A 22279-nucleotide genomic window follows, 5' to 3' on the forward strand; every position below is an offset into this window, starting at 1 on the left:
CCGGCCAGGGCCCACAGCTGTGCAGTTTTGAAGGCAGCCCAGGAGAGCGGGGTTAAGTTCTCTGAGCCCCGTCTCCTCCGTGGGCACGTCTGCAGGTATTTGGGAGAACGAGGTGCTGTGTGCTCAGCCCCGAACACAGACCCAACATGACCATCCTCGCCATTCTCAGAGTCTTGACTGCCTTTCGAGGCATCTCAAATGCGTAACCTTGTCCGCTGAGGCTCATTCCAGTCTCCTAAGAACACCTGAGTGCCAGGTGCCACCTCGCCCTTGGCACCACACCCCCCAGCACCCTGTGATAACGGCAAGAGGGGGTTACTCTGCCCATTGACAGAAAAAGTGCGAGACTCGGGTGGAGAAACACCCCACCCACGTTCTCACGGTTCCCCACCTCACAGGCAGGGCCCACAGAGGGAGCACCCCTGCCCCAGGGGCTGCTGGGAGCCGAAGCCCCGCACCTGCCGTCCGACACCAGGTTGGACAAGGAGCTTCCGCGTGTCCACACCCTCCCCATTGGAGCACACCTGTCCAAGAGGGTCCCTGGACCCCCAGTTTCCAAGAGAATTAGTTGGCTGACTGATTTTCACTAGAGTGTTATTGACTACTCAACTTTCGGCATACTCCTTCTGACAGTGTTAGCACCCTAGAAAGAGATCCTGAAGGAGACCTCCTCTGAGCCCTGAGGTCTCCATTTCTAGGGAGATTTGAGAACCCTGGCCCCTGCCCAGGGTCTATTTGAGGACCTCCGCAAGTCACGACTCAGGACCAGCACTGACCTGCGTCTCCAGCGTCCTCCCTCCCAGGCCCTAGCCCCCCTCAGCTGACCCCAGGACGGGCAGTGGTCCCTCTCCCGTCCCTCTGCCGCATTCGAGACTTAGCTCAGGCCTTCCTCCTCCGAGAAGCCCCACCATCGCTGCCCGGCTGGGTCGGGGTCTCCTTCCCCCACACACAGCCCCTTCAGGTAGGCCAGGAGCTGGTGATGAAGGGGAGGAGGGACATCGCACTGAACAAGATCCCCAAGACTGCCGCGTGTCCACCTGGGGAAACTGAGGCCCAGAGGCAGCCACACACTCCTCTGTGCCTCACTCCTTCCCCAGAGTCCGAGCAATGCTGTTGAAAGTCCAGGGGGCCTAGAGGGGCACCAGGGGACCCGGGCACCTGTCTCGGGGGTTCCCGGGCCTGCCTCCCGCCTCCAGGGACCTCGACCCTGCAGCAGCCGGCGTGGAGCCCCCCGATGCCACGGAAGCAAGGAAAGGGCGTGTGCCCACGGTGAGGGAAGAGCAAAGCCTCTTCCCTGGCAGGCAAGGCCTGTGAAATACTTCGAAGTCGCCATCTGCAAAGGGTCGGGCTCTCGAAGACCACGGAGGAAAATGTGCCCAGGTGGCCCGCCGGCCAGCTTTCCGTGTCTCCCCAGCTGAAATTCCCCCACCCCACCCCAACCCCTCCGGGACTACCCAGGAGGCCGAACCTCAGAAACCCTGCCCCGGAGGTAGACCGGGTCATAAAAGACCCAGAGGGGCGGAGCCCACGCCCAGGGGCTCCTTGGCAGGCCGGGACGGCCTGGGTGGGGGGCTAGCAGCTCCTGGCTGGCCGGGCCGGCTGCCCCCGGCACAGACCGAGAAGGACCCGGGCCTCGGGTGCCCGCCGGCCGGGCCGCAGGGGCCGAGGGTCGCGCTGGCGGGGCGAGGGCCAGGTCGGGGTCCGGCCAGCTTTAACACGCGGACAAAGCCTCATTTGCAGGTCAAAGAGGCGGCACACTCGCTGCTCCCCGCGCCCGGCGCCCTTTGTCCGGCCGCGCCCGCTCCTCGCGCCAGATGGCCACGGAAATGCTAATTTCAGCCCCCCCCCCCCTCCGCTTAATTGCGCCCTTGCAGATGGGCCGCGAGTGTGCGCTCCATGCCGATGAGCCCCGCCGGCCGCGCTGGGCCTGCGGCCGGCCTCGGACCCGTGCAGCGCCGCCGCGGGGGTGGGGAGGGCCGAGGGGCGGGGCGCTGGCACCCGCCCCCCAGCGCGCCGCCGGGCACGAGCGGGCACCCAGCAGGCTGGGCTCGGGAGGCGCACTTTTCTCTTTTCATTTCTCCAAAATGGGATCTTAAGTGATTCTGAATGAAAACAAATTGGCCGCTTTCTTCTCCAAACAGAAGTGCGCGGGGCGGTGGGGGCGGCGGGAGGGGGAGGGGCCACCGGCGGTGAGGGGTGGCCCTAGGGCTCTTGCCCCCAGGGCCCTCGCACCCCAGGCCAGCACCCCGCCCCCCCGGCGGCATTTAGGGACAGCCTGGTAAGTCCTGACAGGCACGGGGCCACCAGAATGCAGACAGATCCCTTCGCCCAGTTTCAAGCCAGAGACAGATGCCCAGGCTGGACCGGGAGATGACCGGCCATGGGTCAGCCAGGCCTCCTGCACTGTCTGTCTCCAGCACCAGCAGGGGCCCAGGCCCCCACACCCAGCCTCTGGCTCCAGTGGAGGGTATTCTCCAAATGCCAGGGCCCCCACCTCTGCAGTTCTGTGCCCGCAGCAGCTCTGGTCTGACCACAGGGGCGCAGGGGTAGGCAGGGTGAGCAGCGGGACTGTCTGGATGGAATGAATGAATGAATGAATGATGAATGAATGAATGAATGATGAATGAATGCACTGGAGAATGAATGAATGAAGTCACGGGTGGATGAGAGAATGAATGAATGAATGAATGAATGCATGCATGAATGAGAGAATGATGGGGAAGGTCCCTCTGTGACGCTAGTATTTCAACTACAGACTTACAAGCCCTGTGCATTGGTGGGGGATGAACTGGCCCCCCCACCAGCTGTGAAGCAGGGAGATGGCAATTTCTGGACCAGCAAGGCCTCCAGACCCCAAACTCAGGCCCAGTGACCATTGCAGAGTGTGTTGCATGTTTGTGCTCTGCTCAAGCATAGGGCTGACACACCACCACAGAATGACCTTTAGGCCGGGTCTGAAGTCAGTCTGCCCAGGGAACTGGTCCAGCTGCCACCAGCCCAGGCCTGGCGCGGCTGCCAGCCCTCCACCCTGAGCACCTGCGCTACCACCTCCGCCTGTGCCTCCTCCCAGCCGCCTCTGGCTGCTAGGGTGGCTCTCCTGATGGTCCAGGCTCCTCCCTCACCCGGCTCCTGGGCCTGCCCCCCAGCCAGGGCTCAGTGCCCGCCTGGGGGCATCGCAGGACTAACTCTGGCAGACACTCAGGCCGAGCCCATGGCTGTCCTGCTGGTCCTGGATCTGTGCCGTGGGCAGGGAGCAGTGGGGACACGCAGTCAGGGTGCACCATGGAAGTTTCCACGGTCATGAGATGATAACCGTTTCCTATCGCTGTGGAAAAATCAGGTGCCCTCAGACCTCCCCTTTCATTTCTTTCCAGGAAAGAGTTCGGATGGGATTTGTACACCCGTGTGACACACTGTGGCTTGGCCGTCACCCCCCACACACTTCGCTTGATCCGGGGACGCCAGCTCCCTCCCGGGCAGCCCGGCTCTCTCGCCCTGCGAGCTGTCCTGCTCTCGGGCATGTGTTTGCCGTCTCTTCTCGCTGCCTCTCGACGGCAGCAGCCCAACCCCGAACCTGGGAGAGCCCGGCCTTTCCTCGGGGCTCCCCGAGCTGTAGGGGTGTCTGTTCTCCTCTCAGTGTGCTTACATCTTTTTTTTTTTTTTTTTTTTTTGCATCTATCTTCAGATAGAGAAGGAGGGAGAGTGGGAGAAAGAGAGAGAGAGAAACATTGACATGAGAGAGACATATCGAGTGGCTGCCACCCACACGACCCCAACCGGGGCCGGGGACAAACTGCAACCGAGGTCCGTGCCCTTAGCGGGAACTGAACCCGGGACTCTCTGGACCGCAGGCCGACGCTCTAACTAACCGCTGAGCCAAACCGGCCAGGGCTGCTTACATCTTTTAAAATAAAACAATGTGTTTGCACATGTGTGTACACTTACATTCACGCTCATGCCCTGCGACATGTACTAAGTATGTACTTCAGACCTAAACGGTAAACATGAACCCCAACATTGTGTAGAACCGCAAAATGCCACCCATGGTTATCTCCAGGGAGAAGGTAGCTGGGGGACCTGTGACATGCTTTTTCATCCGTTCCTGTCTTGTTTGAATGTTTACCACGGGGCGATGCTACTGCACAGTCGGGAGAAGCTAAGGCCCCTCGTCTGGCGGATTGAGCCGCACGGAAGCACCGCGGGTCTGCAGCCCGGCCTGAGGGTGTGGCTGCTGCCGAAGCCGCGCAGGGCGGGGTCTGGACGGAGTCCTGGGGTGCCTCGGTCACCGAGACCCCGCGGGCAGAGGCCGGGGCAGGCCCTCTTCCCGCCAAACCCCTCGGGCCTACTCTGGGTCCCAGCAAAATCCCAAACTGAGTTGTTACTGTTAATATTTTGCAGTTACGTGACGTGTTTTCATGCGGGGAGGGTTCTGTCCGCCATGTCACCAGCTCCTCTCGCTCTGCCCGGGCTCGTGGCTTTGGCCCAGGTCGCCGTGTGGACTCAGCCTCGGCCTCCAGGCGTTTATTTGGATTTAGAAATTCCTCGGGGGAAGAGAGGAAAAGGAGGAAAGAAAGGCCAGAGTCCGGCAGAGGAGAAGGAAGGAGGGGAGCCACTCTGAGGGGCACGGGGCCTGGCAGCGCGACCACTCGGAGGCCCTGGCAGGGGACTTAGGCCTTCGAGGTGGCCCCGCCAGCCTTCCTGCCTGCACCCCTGGACCAGGGACGGGTTCTCAAACAGCCTTGGGCCTCCATCTCAGAGTGTGCGGGCGGCTGGGGTGGCCAGCATCCATCGGGGCCCCCGCTCTCCCGGGAGAGTATCCGTCCTGGAGGCCGGGGGTTGCGAGGGGCCCTCAGATGACGACGGGCCTCTGAAATGTGGGAGGCCTTGCAGCCTGAATTCGTCAGGAACCTCAGTCGGCACGCTGACCCCCAGCCCCCACCCGCACGCTGACCGGGCCTCGGGAGGCCTGCTCACAGCTGCCCACGCTGGGCACCCAGGGCGCCGAGCAGGAGGCCCAGCCTAGAAGCCCAGTGTTCCGGGCTGGATTTCTCCCGGAAATTCCCTTGTCGGAGGCCTGATACCCAGCCCCTCAGAATGTGACCTTATTTGGAGAGAGGGTCTTTAAAGAGGTGATTAAGTTGAAATGAAGTCATATGGGTAGGCATGTCCTTATAAGAAGAGATCAAGACACAGACACGCACAGAGACGACCATGTGGGGACATGGGAAGAAGATGGCTGTCTGCTCAGGCCTGGGAGGAGCCAGCCCTGGGACCCCCGGATCTCGGACGCCAGCCTCTAGGACAGGACAGTAAATGTTGGCTAAGCCCCGTCTGGGGGGGCTTGGTTATAGCAGCCCTAGCAAACTAACACCCCAGCATCCAGAGGGGATCACGCCTGTCCAGACCCACGCAGCAGGGTGGACAGAGAGACCCCGCCCTCGCCCGGCTTCGACCCTTCCCTGGCTGCGCCTGAAGCTGCCTCTCAGCTTCACTTAGAAACATCACCCCAATACTCAGGCACACAGCGTGAACACGGGGGTCCCCCAAACTGCTGTTTTCCAAGACCAAGACAAAAAAAGCCACGCGACAGTGATGTCTGTGGTACGTGCCCCTCGTGCTAAGCGAGACGGGGTATCTGGATATGGCTGGCGTGGGTGGCTGGGGAGGAGGGGTGTCCTGGAGGGCAGCCTGGCTGGACAGCCAAGTCGGGGGCAGCGAACCCCGTGCCGGGCCCCCCGAGGCAGTCCAGCTGGAGTCGGGTAATTAGCCCATCCCGGCGGCACAGGGCGTCCTTCGTGTCTGTTTTCCACCCACACATGTTCAATTAAATTTTGCTTTTGTCCCAGAGAGGCCTCTGGTGTGAGTGCTTCTGGGGAGTTTTTCCATGTTCCTGTCTGTCCTCTGAGCCGAAGTCAGTCACCACGTTTCAGAAAACACCTCCTGGTTTGGGGGGTTAGAGGCAAGAAAAACACAACACAGAACAAAAGCAGAGGGGAGCGGCCTGCGAGGGCGCAATTCATCCCGGGGCCGCTCCATTGTGGGGCGCGGGCGAGCCCCTGCGTTGGGCAGAAATGCAAATCCCTCCTCTCCCTTTGATTCGGATATTTAAATTTTCAAATATATATGCTGCGGCCATTGAATGGCAGCTGACCGCACTTATTTTCATAGAAGAAATGCGGAAGCCCTGGGCGGCAGTGGCCCCCACGGGGGGGTGGGGTGGGTGCGGGGAATAATCCTTTTATTCAGACATTTGGCTTAAAAGAATAACAAGGAGAAAAAGCTGGACCATAATTGCATTGCATGGAAAACAGAGAGATTTTCTCTCTCTCTAACGAGCTTTCTTTTTCCTTCCTCAAAGAATCGAGGCTCCAGGCCAGACGCTGTTTTCCTGGTAAAGAAATCGGGAGAGTGTCCTCCCCTGTGTCCCCAAGCCCCCACCCCCTGAGGGATTTTCCTAGTGAGTGGGCTGCCACCGGCTCATTCATTCATTCATCCATCCAGTAAACGGCGATGGAAGACATACTGTATCCCAGTTTGGCCCAGCTCTGTCTGGGCCCGTGCAACCAGACACCCCCAAATGCAGCTAGCTCCCAGCACCTTCCTTCAGGGCAAACTGGAGACTGATGCCCCCACAAAGTCATCCCCTGGCCCTTGGAGATGCAGGAAAGCACAGTGAGCCATCAATGCATGTGGGGGCCCCAGGCCACTGAGCACAGGGAAGGGCAGAGGAGGAGGGAGCCCTCGTGGGCCGGTAAGGCCAGCGTCTGCCACGGTGGCTGTTACTAAGTCCTGCTCCTGAGCCCAGGACTCCCAGAGGGCCCTGGCCCAGCCCATCAGCAGGGCTGGGTCTTTAATATTTAAAGAGCTCCCCGGACATTTCAAGAACTACGCTACACGACTTTCTGTGATGTGTGTGCTGTCGGGACATCTGTCTTCTATACCTAATAAAGTCGCCCGGTTCAGAATGAACTCCTCGGCGTGGCTTTGAATCCGGGCTCACATATGGTTGGTAATTAGCTGGCTATCTCTTGGAGTTAAATGATTTTTTTTCTCGCCGGTTCACATCCATAATAGACACGAACAGAGTTGTGATTGTTCCCTGTTGCGGGACATTCTGCGCCTGAATGAGCGGGGGCTGCTGTGTCGTCGCGGATTTGCCATATGGTTGCAGGGAGCCGGGAAGAATGGGCCCCTGTGTGTGTGCCCAGGACACGACAGCACGGGCAGTGCCAGCCAGGCCGAGCCCGGTGCCCGACGGCGCAGGAGGAGCGGGTGCCACGGCCACGGGTGCACCATCAGGACACGGGGTACCGGCGGGCGGCAGGCAGGTCGTGCTCAGGGACAGACGCCAAGCGCGCAGGGCCTGCTCCACGCCGATGGGCGCACGGAGGATGCGGGGGCGGATGCACCGACGGGAGCGCGGCGGGCGGATGGCGCGCGGTGGACGGATGGCCCGCGCCGCCCGGGGCCCTCGCGCCCGTGCAGGCCGCAGCGGGGGCCGGTACTGAGGCTGCAGCAGCCCCATTGTGAAGCCAGCGAGACAATGGGCGGCCCGAGGAGGCACCTGCTCGCCTGAAAGGCCCATAAATCGCTGCCGCGTCCAGCTGCCTTCCCGCCCCTCCCGGTGGACCCGCGAGCCCAGCACGGCCGCCCCCGCAGGGGGAGGCTCCCGCCCGCTGGCCTCCGGCGCCGCTGTCGGCCGGGCAGGGCGGCCTGGTCCTGCCGCGCCCGCGCCGCCTGCGCGCCCTCCTCCAGCGTCTTCCCCGAGGAGTCTTGCACCCGGGGCTGCTGTGTCCTGGGACGGCTAGACCTTCGCACCAGGTGTCCCGCAGGGCACCCAGGCACCCGCGCCCCAAGCCCGCTCTCTCGGACTTGCCTTTGACCCAGATTCTTGGACTTCTGTTGTTACTGTTGCCGGTGTTTATAATATTGGGAACCCGGGAAAGCACCCTCCTGGGAGTGCCAGCTCCCCACGGCTCCCCCAGGGCCCGGGGTAAACAAGCCTGCCCCTGCTCCCAGGGCTGCTGTGGCTGCCCCCCTGCTCAGCTGAAGGCCTAGCCAGCTGGCCCCAGGAGCCAGTACAGCCTGGGCCACCGCCCTTCCTCCCTGTCCTGGGTGCCAGGCCCAGGGCTCCTGCACTTCCTACCCACTGCCCCGCGGAGGCTGGGCTAGGCCTCCCGCTGGGACACTCCCTGCATCTCCCAGGACATGAGTATAAACATCTCTGGTACCACAAATCTCCCTCTCAGGAGGGTGGAGGCAGTGGGTGAGCTGCTCAGGGCTGTAATGCCTCCTGGAATGTGCCCAGACGCGGGAAAGGCTCGCCTTGGGGCACAGCCCACGGAGTTGGGGCACAGGCCTGCTCCAAGGTGCCAGCTTCAGGCAGGCACTGGAGAGGGGCCACCACCTGAGTCGAGGGCTGGTGTGGCCGTTGCCATGGACAAGGGTGCTGAGGCCAGCTCGTCCCCCTAGGGTAGCATCCCCTCCGTTGGCCGGACACCCTGCACCCGCCTCTCTCCCCGTGGAGGCACAGGACTCGGGCTCCGGGGTGTGTCCTTGGTGCGGCGCTCCTCTTGGGAATCTTCAGGTGTTGGCACACGGATTCAGCTGGGGTTTTCTTCCAGGAAAAGGTGTGCATTCAGCTCCCAGGTCTCCGGCAAGGCCAGGCCTGTGCTGGCGGCCGGCCCGGTGCACCCCGACAGCCGCCCGCCGCCCGCCGCCCGCCGCCCGCCGCCCGGAGGAGCTGGCTGACAAGGCCCGGCCTCTGCACGCTGCTCCCGGTACCAGCTGTGGCCCGGCCTCTGCACGCTGCCCCCGGTACCAGCTGTGGCCCGGCCTCTGCACGCTGCTCCCGGTACCAGCTGTGGCCCGGCCTCTGCCCGCTGCCCCCGGTACCAGCTGAGGCGCACATCTGCAGGGCTCCAGGCCTGCTCCTCGGGTCTCTGCTCCCACCCCCAGGTCTCCGGCTCCCGATTTTAATTATCTTTAATTATCTAGTGCCATCTCTTATCACGCCCTCCCCTCCCCTCATAAAGGGCCAGCATTTCCCGCTCCCTCTCCTCTCCCTGACATGTTAGAAGAATGTTTTCCCACTTCCTTTGATGTCTTTTACAAGTTCATCTCATTTCCTGCCTGGGCATTTCTGACCTCCAGCAACTTCCACCAGCCAGGCTGCACGGCTGTCTCCTCCGCGGGGCCCCGCCCAGACGCCAGTGTCCCCGCTCCCTGTGCAGTGGCCCAGCCAACCAATTTCCTCTCACCTTCCCACCGTCTTCCCAGGCCCCCGGGGGCCCCACTGGCAGGGAACAGAGTTTCCCAGGGAAGGTCCTCGCTGGGAGGCCCAGCTCCCCATGGACACCCCCAGGGATCTGCTTCCCCAGACTCGGGCTCTTCATTTCTGTTGCTCCTTTTGGGGTGAGCTGGGTGGAAGGTGTGAGGGGAGACGGGCCTCCAGCACCCTGGGCATGCAGACGCCTCTCAGGGGGGGCCTGGGAGCCCAGCAGAGCAGGGGGCAGGCTGCCCCCCCCAGCCGGGTCCAGGGGCCCCTACAGTGGCAGGTTTTCTCTCGAAAACCCCAAAATGAGCCACCAAATAGAAAACAAAATGAGAAAAAACAAACAGGTCTTGGAACAGAATTCAAATGCCCTGTCATCCCCCCCCCCCCCCCCCGACACATGGCTCTTGGCTTAAAGCACCAGCAGAAACCATGAACCTGTGAACGGGGGACCAGCTCTGCGGCTCAGGCGGGAGCTGGGTGCGGGACCTGGACACAGGCACCGCCCCTGGGGTACAACAGACGGAAAGGGACCTCCCAGCACAGGAGGGCCCTGGCTGAGGGGCGCGCGCACGAGGCACAGCTGGACTCCTCCACAGGGACAGTCGGGCGACAGCGTGGCGGAGGCTGTGGGTCGCCCCTGCCCACCAGGAGTGCTCTCTGGGAGAGTCAGGGTGCAGTGTGACCCCCAGCCCCCCGCCAGACAGCGACAGTCCGTGGACACCAATGCCAGGCACGCTCCCTCCTGGCCCTTGCTGTCCCTTCTCCACCCCAGCCCTCGTTTGCAGACCCCGCCGTCTGTCCACGACCAGGACGGAGAGGAAGTGTTTGGGACTGGAGAACCAACCCCACGTGGCCATCAAACAAAAAGCCCTCAGAAGTCCCTGACGGGGGCGCCTTCCCTCAGGCCTGCCGTAGTCTGCAAGGCTGTGTCCAGGAGGGCCTTGGGGGGCAGAATGAGGGACTGTGGGGGGCAGATGCGAAGCCATGGACGGCTTCATGGACTCAAAGAACATTCGGGCTGGACAGGCTCTCAGAGAAGGGAAACTGAGGCTCAGAGAGGGGAGGGGCCATGCCTTGCTCCCCTCACCATATATGGACCCCGTGGGAAGGAGGCTGCCAGACCCCAGCAAGGAGGGAAAGTCCCAAATGGGAGGCAATCAGCAAGACACCCCCTCTGTTCCTGCTCCTGCTGCCCCCCAAAAGGCTTCCTGAGTGTTAGCCACATTGGCCACGAGTCAGCCACCCCAGCCCAAGCCCTGCCCACGGGCCCCCAGTAGCCCCGAGGACGACCTCACCCCCACCCTAAGAGCCCCTGAGTCGGGGTGCTGGAGGCAGCCCCAGACCATCACACCTGGGAAGGAGCTGTGGAAATTTCCAGGGAGAGGGGGGTTGTTTGTGTCCATGCACAGACCACAGGGTGACTCCATGTGCCCCTGCTCCCCATGTGACATTTGCCTGCGGACATGGCCATGTGGACTACTGTTACTGTGACGGGAGAGGACCGATGGCTCAGGAGAGCTTCGGAACAGCAGCAGCAGACCAAGCAGCCGGGGACGTGGGGCTGCAGGAAGGATGTGAGGCCCTCCGGGTGGCGGCCGTGCAAACTGGGCTGGTCCCCTGGGCAGGGTCTCTTGTAAAACTCGGCGTGGTCGTGGCACGGGGGCAGCCACGGCTCCGTATCGTTTGCAAACAAAGCACAGAGCCTCGCTTGGACGCCAGTGACATTTTCCCCGAACACTGGGGCCGGGGGGGGGGGGGACAGGATGCTGTCAGGGACATTGCCTGAAGGTAGCACCTTCCAGATGGACACCCGCTCCACTTGCAAGGAGGGATCTGCCCAGGGGATCTGGTATTGCTTTAAAAACTAATAGGTGAAATGAAATTATAAATATCAGGTCAGGGAGGGAAGCGAAGGAACAAGATCAGGAGAACATTCTCTCCCAGCTGCTGAGCTGAGCTGCGCCCTGGGGCTCCTGGCTCTGGTAACTCTGTATCTGTTTGCTCGCTCCCAAAAGATTCTTTTTTAAAGGAGATACTATTGCTATTGCTAAGAAAACAAAAACAGCTACAAAGTTAACAAAACAGACATTATATAGCTGTATATACATGTGTGTGTTGTCTGTTACAATACACACACGGGCCACAGACCGGCAGAGCGGGCTGCTGGCAGTGTGCCCCGATCAGGTGTTGCCATGGCGCTGTCCTGCCCAGGCGGGCTCTCCCTCCTGCTCGGACCCAGCTCTGAGGTCTGCCGCGAAGCCACTCTTGGCGTTTGGTTAGTTCAGACGCAAGAAGTGCTCCGTGGCCTTTCTTTCTGTGTATTACTGAAAATCCATGCTGAAGGAAAACAATTTTGTTTTTCATTGAGGCAACAGTTGTTTTGTGAGTACTGAAATAAACCCCCAGGATGTGCTGGGTAGTCGCTGAGCCAGCGCTGGGCACTGCCAGGAAGGGCACGTGCCCCGATGGCCCCAAGTTCTTTGGAGAAGCAGCGAGCAGGTCCCCACCCTGGAGACTTCCCGAAGGCGGGCAGAGACCTGGCAGCAGCCATCCTGTGAGGAAGCCCAGGCGGGCCCTTGGAGAAGCCCCTGGGACAGGAACCGAGGCCCCAGCTGCTGCCGGCTCCACTCTGCGGGGCCGGGGCCCGAGCCACCTTGAAGTCCACCCCCCACCCTGTCAAACCACCCTGACTGACACCCACCGAGCTCCCCACCGGCGCGTCCCGGATCCCGACGCCCAGCTTCAGGCGTAAGCAGAGCAGTGGTGGGTTTACTTGGCCACAGCTCCTTCCTCAGGAGAGAAGGTGGTGCTCGCTGGCGCTCACCTTGCTCTGTGCCCACGCTGAACGATGCCACTGCGGCCGTGACGGGGCGGGCGGTGAGCACGCAGCCTCCGGACACAGGGGTGGGCTGGCCCCCAGGACAGAGACACACCCCCGAGGGCTTTCAGGCCCTGGTGGAGGGTCAGCCAGGCCTTCCCGTTGCCAGGAGGGTCACCAGCGGCCAGTTCTATGTCTTATTCCAAGGAGCATGTCCCAGTGACGTGATCAGTATCTTCACTACCCTGGACCTAAGTACCATTTTAAAATTTCAGGATAAGTGAGTCCAACCGTGGCCAAGGGGCCCCTCTGAGACCGTGACCCACCCAGACACCGGTGGTCCTCCTCCTTTACCAAAAGAAAACATAAGACAGGGACTGTACACAGGTGAGTGCATGTGTGTGTGTCCTTGTGTCTGTGTCTGCATATATGTGTGTATTCTGTGTGTGCATATTTGTGTGCCCAAGTGTTTCATATGTGTCTGTATGTGTGCATGACTACGTGTATGTTATCTGTGTGTCCACGTGTGTGTCCATGTGTGTGCATGTCTGTGCATGTGCATGTCTATGTGTCTGTGTGTAGGGGGTTGCCCACCCGTGGACTGGAGGAGCAGGTCGGGAGGAGGGAGGAGCTGAGGTGTGATGCAGAGGAGAGGTCTCAGCCAATCCCACGGGGCCCCAGAGCTGGGCTGTCCTTCAGAGCTGTGTGCCCAAAGCAAGGGCCCTGGCTTTGTCCCTGAACCCGCTGTCACTGAGGTGGGTCATCTTAGGGAGGGTGTGGCTCTCTGCAACCAGCTTCCTGGGGTCCCACCACCGCGGGAACGTGAGCTTCTCGTCCGCAGCCCGGCGCTCGGCGGCCGACAGGTGCCGGAGAGGCCAAGCGGCCACGTGGGTTTCAGTCCTCCGACCCTCCGGGCCCTGCTGCCCCAGGATGTGGTGGGGTGAGCCCACGGCCTCCACGTCGGGTGGTACGGTCAGAGTCGGGGTCGCTGTCACCCTGGCCGTGTGGGAGAAGTCCCCGCACGCTCCCAGGCCTCTGCGCCCACGCAGCCCCTCCGTCCGCAGGCTCTTGGTCTCACCTCGTGGACACGCTCGGAAGCCATACAGACGCACCAGCAGGCGGAGGCCGCCAGAGGGGACGGGGCCCTGCCACACCCTGAAAGACGCGGGCCCCAGCCCTACCCGTCCCGGGCGGACTCGGCCGCGGGGGATGCTGCGCACAGTGCTCAGAGGGGAGCCCCATTTCTGGACCCCTCCCGGTTTCCGGAACAACTTGCTTCCCCTCCTGGGAACCAAAAGCAGGGATGGGGGCTCTTCAGAGCAGGTGTCTCTGTCAGCTTCGCGGGCTGTATGCTGTGTGACAAAAATCTCCACGGCTCACAGCGACAGTCCCATCCTGGTGGACAGTCGCACCCGGTGGCACCGTGGAGGGATGAATCGGTGGCACCACACGCCGGCGTGTGAGGCTTCTGCTCAGCAAGGACATGTCACGCCAGTCCCGTGTCTGGCTAGAGCAAGCCCCACGGCCGCGTCTGCAATCACCGGGCGAGATGCAGTGTCCCCCACAGGGCGAGGCTGGGACCGACGCAGCCCCCAGGGGCCACTGGCCGAGGAGCGGCCGGGGCTCAGACCGCACAGCCCGGTCCTGCGCCGAAGCCGCCACGTCGCTGTTCATTTCTCATCACGTTTCTCCTTGTGCCCACGTTGTCATGAGGCTTCTTTTTGTCTTAAATCTGCCTAAAAGCCGGTGGTTGGTGTGGTGCACACGGGCGGAAAGTGTGAACACGGCGTGGGGGGCACCCGCTCCCACTGCGGCTGCTGGCGGGGTGACCCGGTGTGGGCCCCTCGGGCGTGTTCTCAGTGTGCTCCCGCGTGCGACCCGGGACACCCGTCCAAACCCTCAGAACACGCAGGACCGAGCGTGAGCTCAATAAAATACAGACGGTGGTTACTAATGGTTTCATTTTTTTTTTTTTTAAGAAACAGTCGTTGTAAGACAGCATCAGGAAGGGCAGCCGGGGCTATGGGCCGGGTACGTTGCCAATGAGGGGCCCTCGGCCACTTGCCTGGCATCTCTAAGCCGGGCTGCCCTCAGCCGGTACCCAGCGTGAGTGCTGAGTCTGATTGGCAGGACTCTTACTCCTAAAAGCCGAGCTCAGTCCCGGTGTCCACGGGCCGGGCTGAGTGGAAACGACAGCTTGTGTCCAGAAGGACGGCTTGGAGCCCTGCTCTCCGGCTCTCTGGGGAAAGCGTCCTCAGCCCGAGAACGGCCCACGCTCACGCTGATGAGCACACAGACGCCTCAGGGGCACCCACCCCCACCCCATCCGGTCCGTCGACACGGGTCTCCCTCTGGATGGATCTCACGGTGCCCCCACCCCAACCCTTGCTCCAGCCCCCTGCCCACTGTTCCATGAATACTGCAGGCCTCAGGGCCTTTGCACTGGCCACTGCCTCCACCTGAAACTATCTTCTCTCATTTAATCCTCCCGCCTCACCTCAGCCAAGCTGGGATGGCGCCTGCTGGGAGCTGGAGGGGGCTTCCCGGCCTGGCCTGCCCCAAACAGCACCCCTGTTCCCTGGGCTCTGCTCAGTTCACTCCTAGCTCGCTTAGCAGGTTATATTATGTCCCCTCTCGCCACCGTGCCCCATCATTGGCGGCAGGGTCTCTGGTGCCCAAAGCAGCGTCTGGCATGCTGGAGGCAACCAAGCATCTGCCAAGCTTGTACCCTGCCTGAATGGCCCCAGGAACCCCTCCCTGGTCCCCACTGACACCCGGCAGCCTCGGGGTGCTTTTATGTCACCTCAGATCCTGTCACTGCTGCCTCAGAGCCTCCTGGTTTTGGCCCACAGATAAAACCCAACCTTTGACCCCAGCCCATCAGACTCAGAAAGGCCCGGGAGACAGGGCGAGGCCAGGGCGTCGGGAGGCCCCACGGGAAGACCCTGGAAGGCACTCTTCCGTTGAATACTGTTTAAACCATGCCAGGCCCAACACCCACCCCAGGCAGGCCTGATGGGTGCCCAGAGGACCTGGTGCCTGGGGCAGTCCCCGAGCACCCCCACCCCACCTCTGCCTCTCCCATGGCCCTGGCCCTTTCTCACCTCCAGACCCCACCCCACCTTTGCACAAACAGTTACCTCATCTGTGGCTAAAGTGCCAAGCCCACCGCTGCGGGACAGTCCCTCTCAGCCTTGGCCTGGCTGTCACCATTTGGCTGGTTTATAGGTTGAAGGCTCAATATTCCGCCTTCCCAGCCGGGTCCAAAGGAATCTGCCATCTCTCTGGAGCCTGGCATTGCCCTGGCACACGGCACATGCTGAGTGAAGGAAATGCACCCTCCTAGTCCTGCAGCCCACCACGTGAGACAGGCCTGCACGCCACACTTTGCGGGTGTGAGCTCATGCCATCGGGGGCCTGGCCCCCCTCCCCACCCTTAAGGGACAGCGTCGTGCAATGCTTCCGGCTGCAGAGCGCGGCGGCCCGGGCCAAAGTCCCTCGGCCCTGCCAAGGTCAGCAGCCCGTTCTCGGGCAGGTAGCTGCCTGCCTCAATTTCCTCCTTAGACAGATGAAGAACACGTTGGGGTCTCACTGAAAACGGATCATGCTCAGCTCTTGCCTGGCACGGGGCAAGGACCCGACACTGAAAGCCATTCTGGCTCTTCATCAAGGTTGTCGTTGAGACTGTTGTTATGATGATGACCATGGGTCCCCAGTGGAGCTGGGGTCCCTTTGTGAGGAGGCAGACCCACCCGTGTGCCAGCTGCCAGCTGCTCTGGGCTTGGGCTGGGCCTGAGGACAGAGAAGGGGCCATCCTGACCCGGGGGCACGCACAGATGGGCAGAGCGCTCTGCAAATGGTGACTGCAGATCACCCTTGTCCAGGACACCAAAGGCGGGAAACTGAGGCCCATGGAGGGAAAGGAAGGCTTGCCCAGGGCCACATGTACCTGAGCCGCACGTGTAATGACACCCGTGCTTTTTCCCTATGAAAGGGCCCCTGGCACCCGGGCCCGCTCCTGCCCGGGAAGGAAGCCGCCCGAGCCAACAGGTGAGCTGTCCCTCATCCACGCAGCCCCCACCTGCCCCGAGAAGGCCGCCCCGCAGACACTCCTGAAGCCAGGAGGCCGTGGGCCTGGGGACCAGGGCTGGAGCAGCAGTGTGGGTGGAACCCCTGCAGCCATCGTGTTTGTGGGGTGCGTGGCCTCCAGATTTCGTCTCAGCCACGAGTTTTAATTCAGGTGGTGTGCTGACTCGCCTCTGCCCCCTCCAAGTCAGCCAGCATGGGCTGGTCCAGGGCAGCGGGCAGGTCCCCTCCCCCAGGAGAGGCTTGGGGCCTGCAGTCAGGCCGGCGCAGAGCTGAAGGGGGCAGGGGCCCACTCTTGGGGGGCACGTCTCAGCATCGGCCCCCAGCCGGGCCTCCAGGTAGGTTAACTGCAAGTCCACATGTCTCCGGATCGGAGGGCTGAGCCCAGCCTTTGTCCCTGACCCGTGGGGGACATCAGCCCCGAAACTGGTAACTTCAAGTACAGGAGTTCTCCGCCTCTCCTGCCCTAGCGAACCTGCCAGCCGTCCATTTTTGCTCTTTACATCACCCTTTCCATCCTAAGCCGCAATTCTCAGAGGTTTATAGGTCAGCTGTTTAAAAGTCTCCCTCCTTTTCGATTGAAAAGGAGCACTTTGAAACCAGGCTAGTGTGTGTCCGAGGGCGGACGTGGCCTTGAGTTCTTCCACGGAGCCGGGAGGGAGCCCACTGAAGTCCCTCGTTCTCCCCTCCCCCCTCCCTGCAGGCCTGCGGGCCGCCCCTCCCCCAGTGCAGACGGCGCATAAGGGGTCTCAGGACCCCACCCTAGGAAGCAGCAAACCCTGGAGCAGCTGGGGCTCCATTTTGTGGGGTGGATCCCCAGGGTGCCACCACCGTCGGGAGGGGGGTCTGCATTGGACCAGCCCCTGCCCGTGTGCCGACTGAGCCCATCAGGGTTCAGTGTAGGCAGCCGCCTGCGGTGGTCTCCTTGGAGCAAGGAGCGCGGTGAGCTCGAATGTTGGGGCACAGCCCGGCACGTCAGGGAGTGTGTGTGTGTGTGTGTGTGTGTGTGATAAACGCAGAGCCAGGGCGGGGCCGCTCATCCCTAATTAGGAGCCTGTCGCAGGTGGGCACCAGCCAGCCCTGCCAGGAAAAAAGTCCCCCTCTTTGGGGCTGCCCCCTGGGTGGAAAGCTATCTCCCTAACTTCCGGGGTGCCAGAGGGGTAGCTGGAGTCAGCACAAGCACACACGGAGCTGAGTTGCAGCATTTTTTTGGCCTCTTTATTTGGAACCCGCAGATGAGGGACGGGGCAGTGGTGGCGGCTCAGGAACCGTTTTAACAGAGTTGTCTTCAAGGTTAAGATAATCCTAATGATAAGAGACAGCGAAAGCGCAGAGACTGCAAGCTAGGTGGGCTGGTAGGGCAGGCGGGCAGCTACGGCTGGTGAGCGACCCCCCCAGAGTCCCTATGGGAGTAATTTACATGGATAACCAGGTGCGGGTGACGTGCCTTTGGCATAACCGATAACCGAGCTACTGCGTGGCAAGAGCGGCCCACGCCTCGACATAAATAGAAAATATAAGTTAGTATAATTTTTTTTTAAATTTTTTTGTACAAATATACATGGTTTTTTCATTTTTTTTTCATTTTTTTTCATTTTTCAGCACTGAGTTTCAGCAGAGATTAAACATTTTATATAAATGACTCTTAAAGCTTTACACCTTGGGACCAGTGTACTCTTCGTGCAGAATACATTTAGATATAAAAGAGTTATTAATACATTGCACAGTTTTCAAACTTTAAACACAAAACCGAACGCTGCTCTAGGGCAGCGGCCGCCGGTTGCTGCTACATGGACGGTCCCAGCCGAGGCCCAACGCTCCTCCTCCGCTGCCCAGCGGGCTCCCTCGGGCTCTTTGGGCGCGAGGCTGCGGGAGAGAAGGCGCAGTGAGAGGGAGGCGGGCGGGGGGCAGAGGGGACCCCGAGGGCCCCTCCCGCACCCGGCCTGGCACTCACCTCATCGCAGCCGCTTGCGCGGGGTTTGCTCCGCCGAGCCGACGGCCGGAGCGCCGCCAGGAGCGGTGCAGCCCCCGGGGACCTCGTTGGTCGACTTGGCCTCGGGCGCAGGTCTCTTGCGCTTGGCAAAGAAATCTGCGGGGACAGCGGGGACGGCGGGTCAGGGCGTGGCGCGCCGGGGAGCCCTCGGAGGGGTCGGGAGGAGTTTCGGGAGGCTGGCCGGCCCGGGTGGGGGCGTCCCCGCCCGCGCCGAGGTCCGCGGCGGGTCAGCTTTGTTTACGTCGCCTCGCAATGTGCTGTGTAAGCATTTCCCCTTGTCCCTCGGCCAAGCCCCCCGGGGCCGCCGCGCGCTTAACCCCCTCCCTGCCGCGAGCGCCGACACCGCCGCGCCCAGCCGCGCCCAGGAAGGGACTCCGGTGGCCGGGGAGAGGACCTCGCGCCAAGGGGCCAGGGCTCGCCGTTCCATCTCTCCCGCTCCAGCGAGCGGCTGGACAGCACAGCGAGGGCGGGGACCGGGTGCGGGCGCAGCCGCGCCCTGCACGCTGCGGGCCCTTTAATGCCACGGGAGGAGGCGGGGACCCAGTGAGGCCCCCGAGGGCCGGGGAGCCCGGCCAGCTGGACAAAGCAGGGCCGGGCCGGGCTGGGGCGGGGCTGCGCGGGACTCACCGGAGATCAGAGGCCCGGGCAGCTTCTTGATCGCGGCGCCTCCAGCGGCGGCTGCGGCGGCGGCGGCAGCGGCAGTGGTGGTGGCGGCGGCGGCAGTGGCAGCGGCGGCGGCAGTGGTGGCGACGGCCGCAGTGCCCGGCGCGGGGCGCCCCGATATCCCTGAATGCAGCGGCTCGGCAAGAGGCTCCTGATTGCGCGGCGGCGGGCCCGCCTCCTGCTCAGCGCTCTCCTGCGGCTCCGCGGCTGGGGCCGGGGCAGGAGGCACGGCCGGGCCGCTGGACGGCGGCGCCGGCGCCTCCCCCAGGCCGTCGAGGGGCTCCTCGGCCGGCGGCCCGGAGGGCGGGCTCGCGCCCGCGCCTTCCGGGCGGGGCCGGGGCGCCAGGAGCAGGCGGCAGCGCCCCACCTGCACGGTCTCGCGGTAGAAGGCAGGCACGGACTCGCTGTCCACCTCGGTCCACTGCAGGCGTCCCGGGCCCCGCAGCGGCACATCCTGCTGGAAGTTGTAGTCCCAGCGGCGCTGGTCCTCGGCAGTCAGCTCGGCGAGGCGCATCTGCAGCTCGCGGCTCAGCTCCTCGTGGTCCACAGGCCCGAAGAGGCTGCGGCAGGCGCTGCTGCGCGCTAACTGGGGGTAGGTGCGGCGGGAGACAAGGCGCTCCATTGCCAATTCGCTGCGGAGATACACGTCGGACATGGCCAGGGGCAGCGCGAGCCCCGGCCGCGGGAGAGGAGAGGAGAGGAGAGGAGGAGAAGGAGAAGGAGGAGAGGAGGGTGGAGGCCGAGCGCAAGTGAGACCCCGCGCAGTCGGAGTCTGCATTTGCACAGGGACGCGGAGGGCGAGCGGGCGCGGCGGCTACCTGGCTGTCGGGCCGTGGACGGCTCCTGAGTCGCGTTCGCTGTGTCGTCCGGCCGGTGGCCGCGCCCCCTCGATGCCTGTCCTCGCTCCTTCGGCTGGCTTCGGCCTGGTTGGCACCCACCGAGCGCAGAGCACTTGGCTGTGGAACGCCCAGCCCTCGCGCGCCCCTTTATACACGAGGGTCCCACCCCCACGGCTCGCGGGCCCCGCCGCGATTAGCATAAAGTAGTATTTTCAGTTTCAACAACACGGCCTCGATTGGCCGGCGCCGCTCCCCCCCGCTCCGCCTGCGGCCCGGCCCCCGCGCCCCGCCCATTGGCCGCGAGCACACACCCACCCGAGGCGGGCGGGGCGAGAGGGCAAGCGGGCGGATTGGCGGGGCGCGGGCGCGGGGAGCGGGAGGGCGGGGCGGGGCCAGAGTTAAAGGGCGCTGCGGGCGGTAACGTGACACCGCGGCGCCCCGCCCCCTCGCCCCATTCCCCCCCACCCGCTCCCGCCCCCCGCTGGCTCCTTTGTCTGCAGGCGGGGGCTGCACGGCCGCGGCGGCTCGGGCGCCCCCCTCCGCCGGCGCGCCCTCCCTGGCGCGGCGGCCCCGGCGTCCGACCGGGACGGACTCGCCCCCCGAGGGCGCCCAGCCCGCCGCCAGCACTAGCCATCGGGTTTCCCGCGCCAGCTGACGGGGCTTTAACCCGCCGCCGGCAGCTCGTCCCCGGCGGGAGCGAGACGGGGTCTTCAGCTGCCCCCGCGCGGCTGCGGCGCCCAGCGCTCACGTCCCCGCAGGGCTCGGCGCACCTGGAGCCCTCACACACCTGCTGGCCCTAAGGCCCTCGAGCAGGAGGGGGTCCGCGCCAGTCCGCCTCGGCAGCGGTGAAGCGGCAGGCTCCTTGAGTCCTGGCCCCGGCCCCCTGGAGCCCGCGACTGAAGCTCTTGGGGCCCTCCCAGCCCTGGCCCCGCGGTAGGAAACAGGTCATGCCCATCGTGTCATTGACCGGGCCTGGACCAGGCCACTCCAGGCTGCTTGGGGCCGCGTCCGGCATGGTTCTCACTGCCCGGGCTGGCTGAGGCTGTTGTGCTGGGTAGGGTATTGGACAGGGCACTGGCGTCTTCCTAGGGAGAGGCCTGGCCCCACCCAGCCTAGGGTCTTGACTGGCTGTGCCAGCCTTGTCCTTTATCACATGGGGCGCCCCCTTGGGGGTGCAGCAGCCCAGCAGCCCTGCTCTAGCTGTCATACCAGCCGCACCTCTCCTCCATACTGGAAGGCCAGCCAGCGCCCCTCAGGTGTGCCCATAAACAGTGTTGGTTCTTGGGGAAAGACACCCCTAAGGATGGCGGGGCACGCGAGCCACGGGGCCCCACCACCTTGTCAGGGACGAGGAGACTGGCTCAGAAAGGGGGGGACCTGCCAGGGTCCATGCCCTTCTTCCCCCCCACACGGCACTCCTTGGTATGACCCTGGTTCTCTCCAGGGACCGTCCCAGCAGGGAACACTGCCTTCCCTGTGGCCCCGCCTGCCCTGAGCCCCCAGCCCTGGTCCCTCGTGAGCTCAGTGGAAGAAGTAGGGCCCCTCACCCCCAACCAGCCTGCCTCCACCATGAGGCCGAGTGGATCCCGGGACAGCCCAGGGATAGGACGCCGCGACGGCATACAAATGTATACGGAGGAGGGTTGGGGCAGGCGAGGTTGGACAGGAGGGGCAAACAGGAGAGGGCACCAAGCCAGGTGAGGGATAGGCTGCATACCACTCTGGGCTCTGGACGGCAGAAGCAAGGGCCGGTGTTTTGAGTGTCGCTGTCTTTACTTTCTGCACCCTGCATTCCCATTGTCCATGATAAGCCCGGGTACTGCTGCTTTTTGTCTTCAGGAAAATAAAGAGAAACCGACAACACCTCCCTCGGCCATGGACCTCTTGGGAAGGGCTGATATCACCTGGCCTGGGGTTGGACGGAGGCAGGGCCTTCCCCGCCCTGGTGCTGTGGCCATACCAGCCTCCCCAGAGGCCGCGTGCACGGGGCCCCAGCCGGCAGTGACCACAAAACGTGGAACCACGAAGCCTCGTGCATTTCCCCCCACCAGCCCAGGCTCATCCTCCAGGCCCTCTCTCTTCCCAGAGGGAGGAGGTCCCCACCCTCCCCGTCTGGCCCGCACACACAGGGGAGCAGAGATTGCCCTGTGGTATGAGCGCCTGTCTGCCGGGCCCCCTAAGAGCAGAAGACCTAGTGTTCGCTTCGTGAATGAGTGAGAGCTGGTCCTGCTCTTGGCCTCCATGTGGCTGCGCCCTTCCCACGTGCGGATGGGCTGGGGAGGACCGTCCCCAACGCCTGTGGGGCCCACCGGAACACCACCATGAATGCCAGCTAGTTCCGGTAGGTGGGCCCCAGGAGCATGTGACAGTCCTGCCCAGGTCCCACGGTGTGGCAGTGAAGGCAGCTGTGAGGGGCCACTCAGCCAGGAAGGAGTAGGGTTCAGACCAGACCCTCCTCCAGCTGCCTGGCTCCCTGTTTCGTTTCTCTGGGGCCATGGGACCACCTTTTCTCGAAGCAGAGAGGTGACCTTATCTGAGTCTGTGCCCGCTGGCTTACTGAACCTGCAGGTCCCAGGACGGAGCTGGGGGGAGGACTCGGGGCC

General features: G+C 63.2%; 1 protein-coding gene across 2 annotated transcripts; it reads right to left on the reverse strand.

Moving 5' to 3' along the window:
• Positions 1–17782: 17782 nt before the first annotated feature.
• CDKN1C (cyclin dependent kinase inhibitor 1C) lies at positions 17783–19786 on the reverse strand. 2 transcript variants are annotated; one of them, XM_036281156.1, is made up of 4 exons: positions 19656–19786; positions 18802–19469; positions 18136–18270; positions 17783–18047 (listed from the first exon to the last, which is right to left on the reverse strand). In XM_036281156.1, the coding sequence occupies exons 2-3, from the start codon at positions 19457–19459 to the stop codon at positions 18137–18139; spliced, it is 792 nt and encodes a 263-aa protein (XP_036137049.1). In that variant the 5' UTR covers positions 19460–19469; positions 19656–19786; the 3' UTR covers positions 17783–18047; position 18136. The 2 variants fall into 2 exon arrangements, with proteins under 2 accessions (XP_036137049.1, XP_036137048.1); XM_036281155.1 differs by lacking the exon at positions 19656–19786 and having other exon boundaries at positions 18802–19645.
• Between the last annotated feature and the right edge of the window lie 2493 nt (positions 19787–22279).

Source organism: Molossus molossus, unplaced genomic scaffold (assembly GCF_014108415.1).
Source record: "Molossus molossus isolate mMolMol1 unplaced genomic scaffold, mMolMol1.p scaffold_m16_p_31, whole genome shotgun sequence".
In the NCBI taxonomy this organism is placed as follows: Eukaryota; Metazoa; Chordata; class Mammalia; order Chiroptera; family Molossidae; genus Molossus; species Molossus molossus.

Coding starts and splice junctions, on each gene's coding strand:
- CDKN1C (XM_036281155.1), bottom strand. CDS start 19,615: ATGCAGACTCCGACTGCGCGGGGTCTCACTTGCGCTCGGCCTCCACCC. Junction 18,271..18,801: donor GCCCGGGCCTCTGATCTCCG/GTGAGTCCCGCG, acceptor CTGTCCCCGCAG/ATTTCTTTGCCAAGCGCAAG.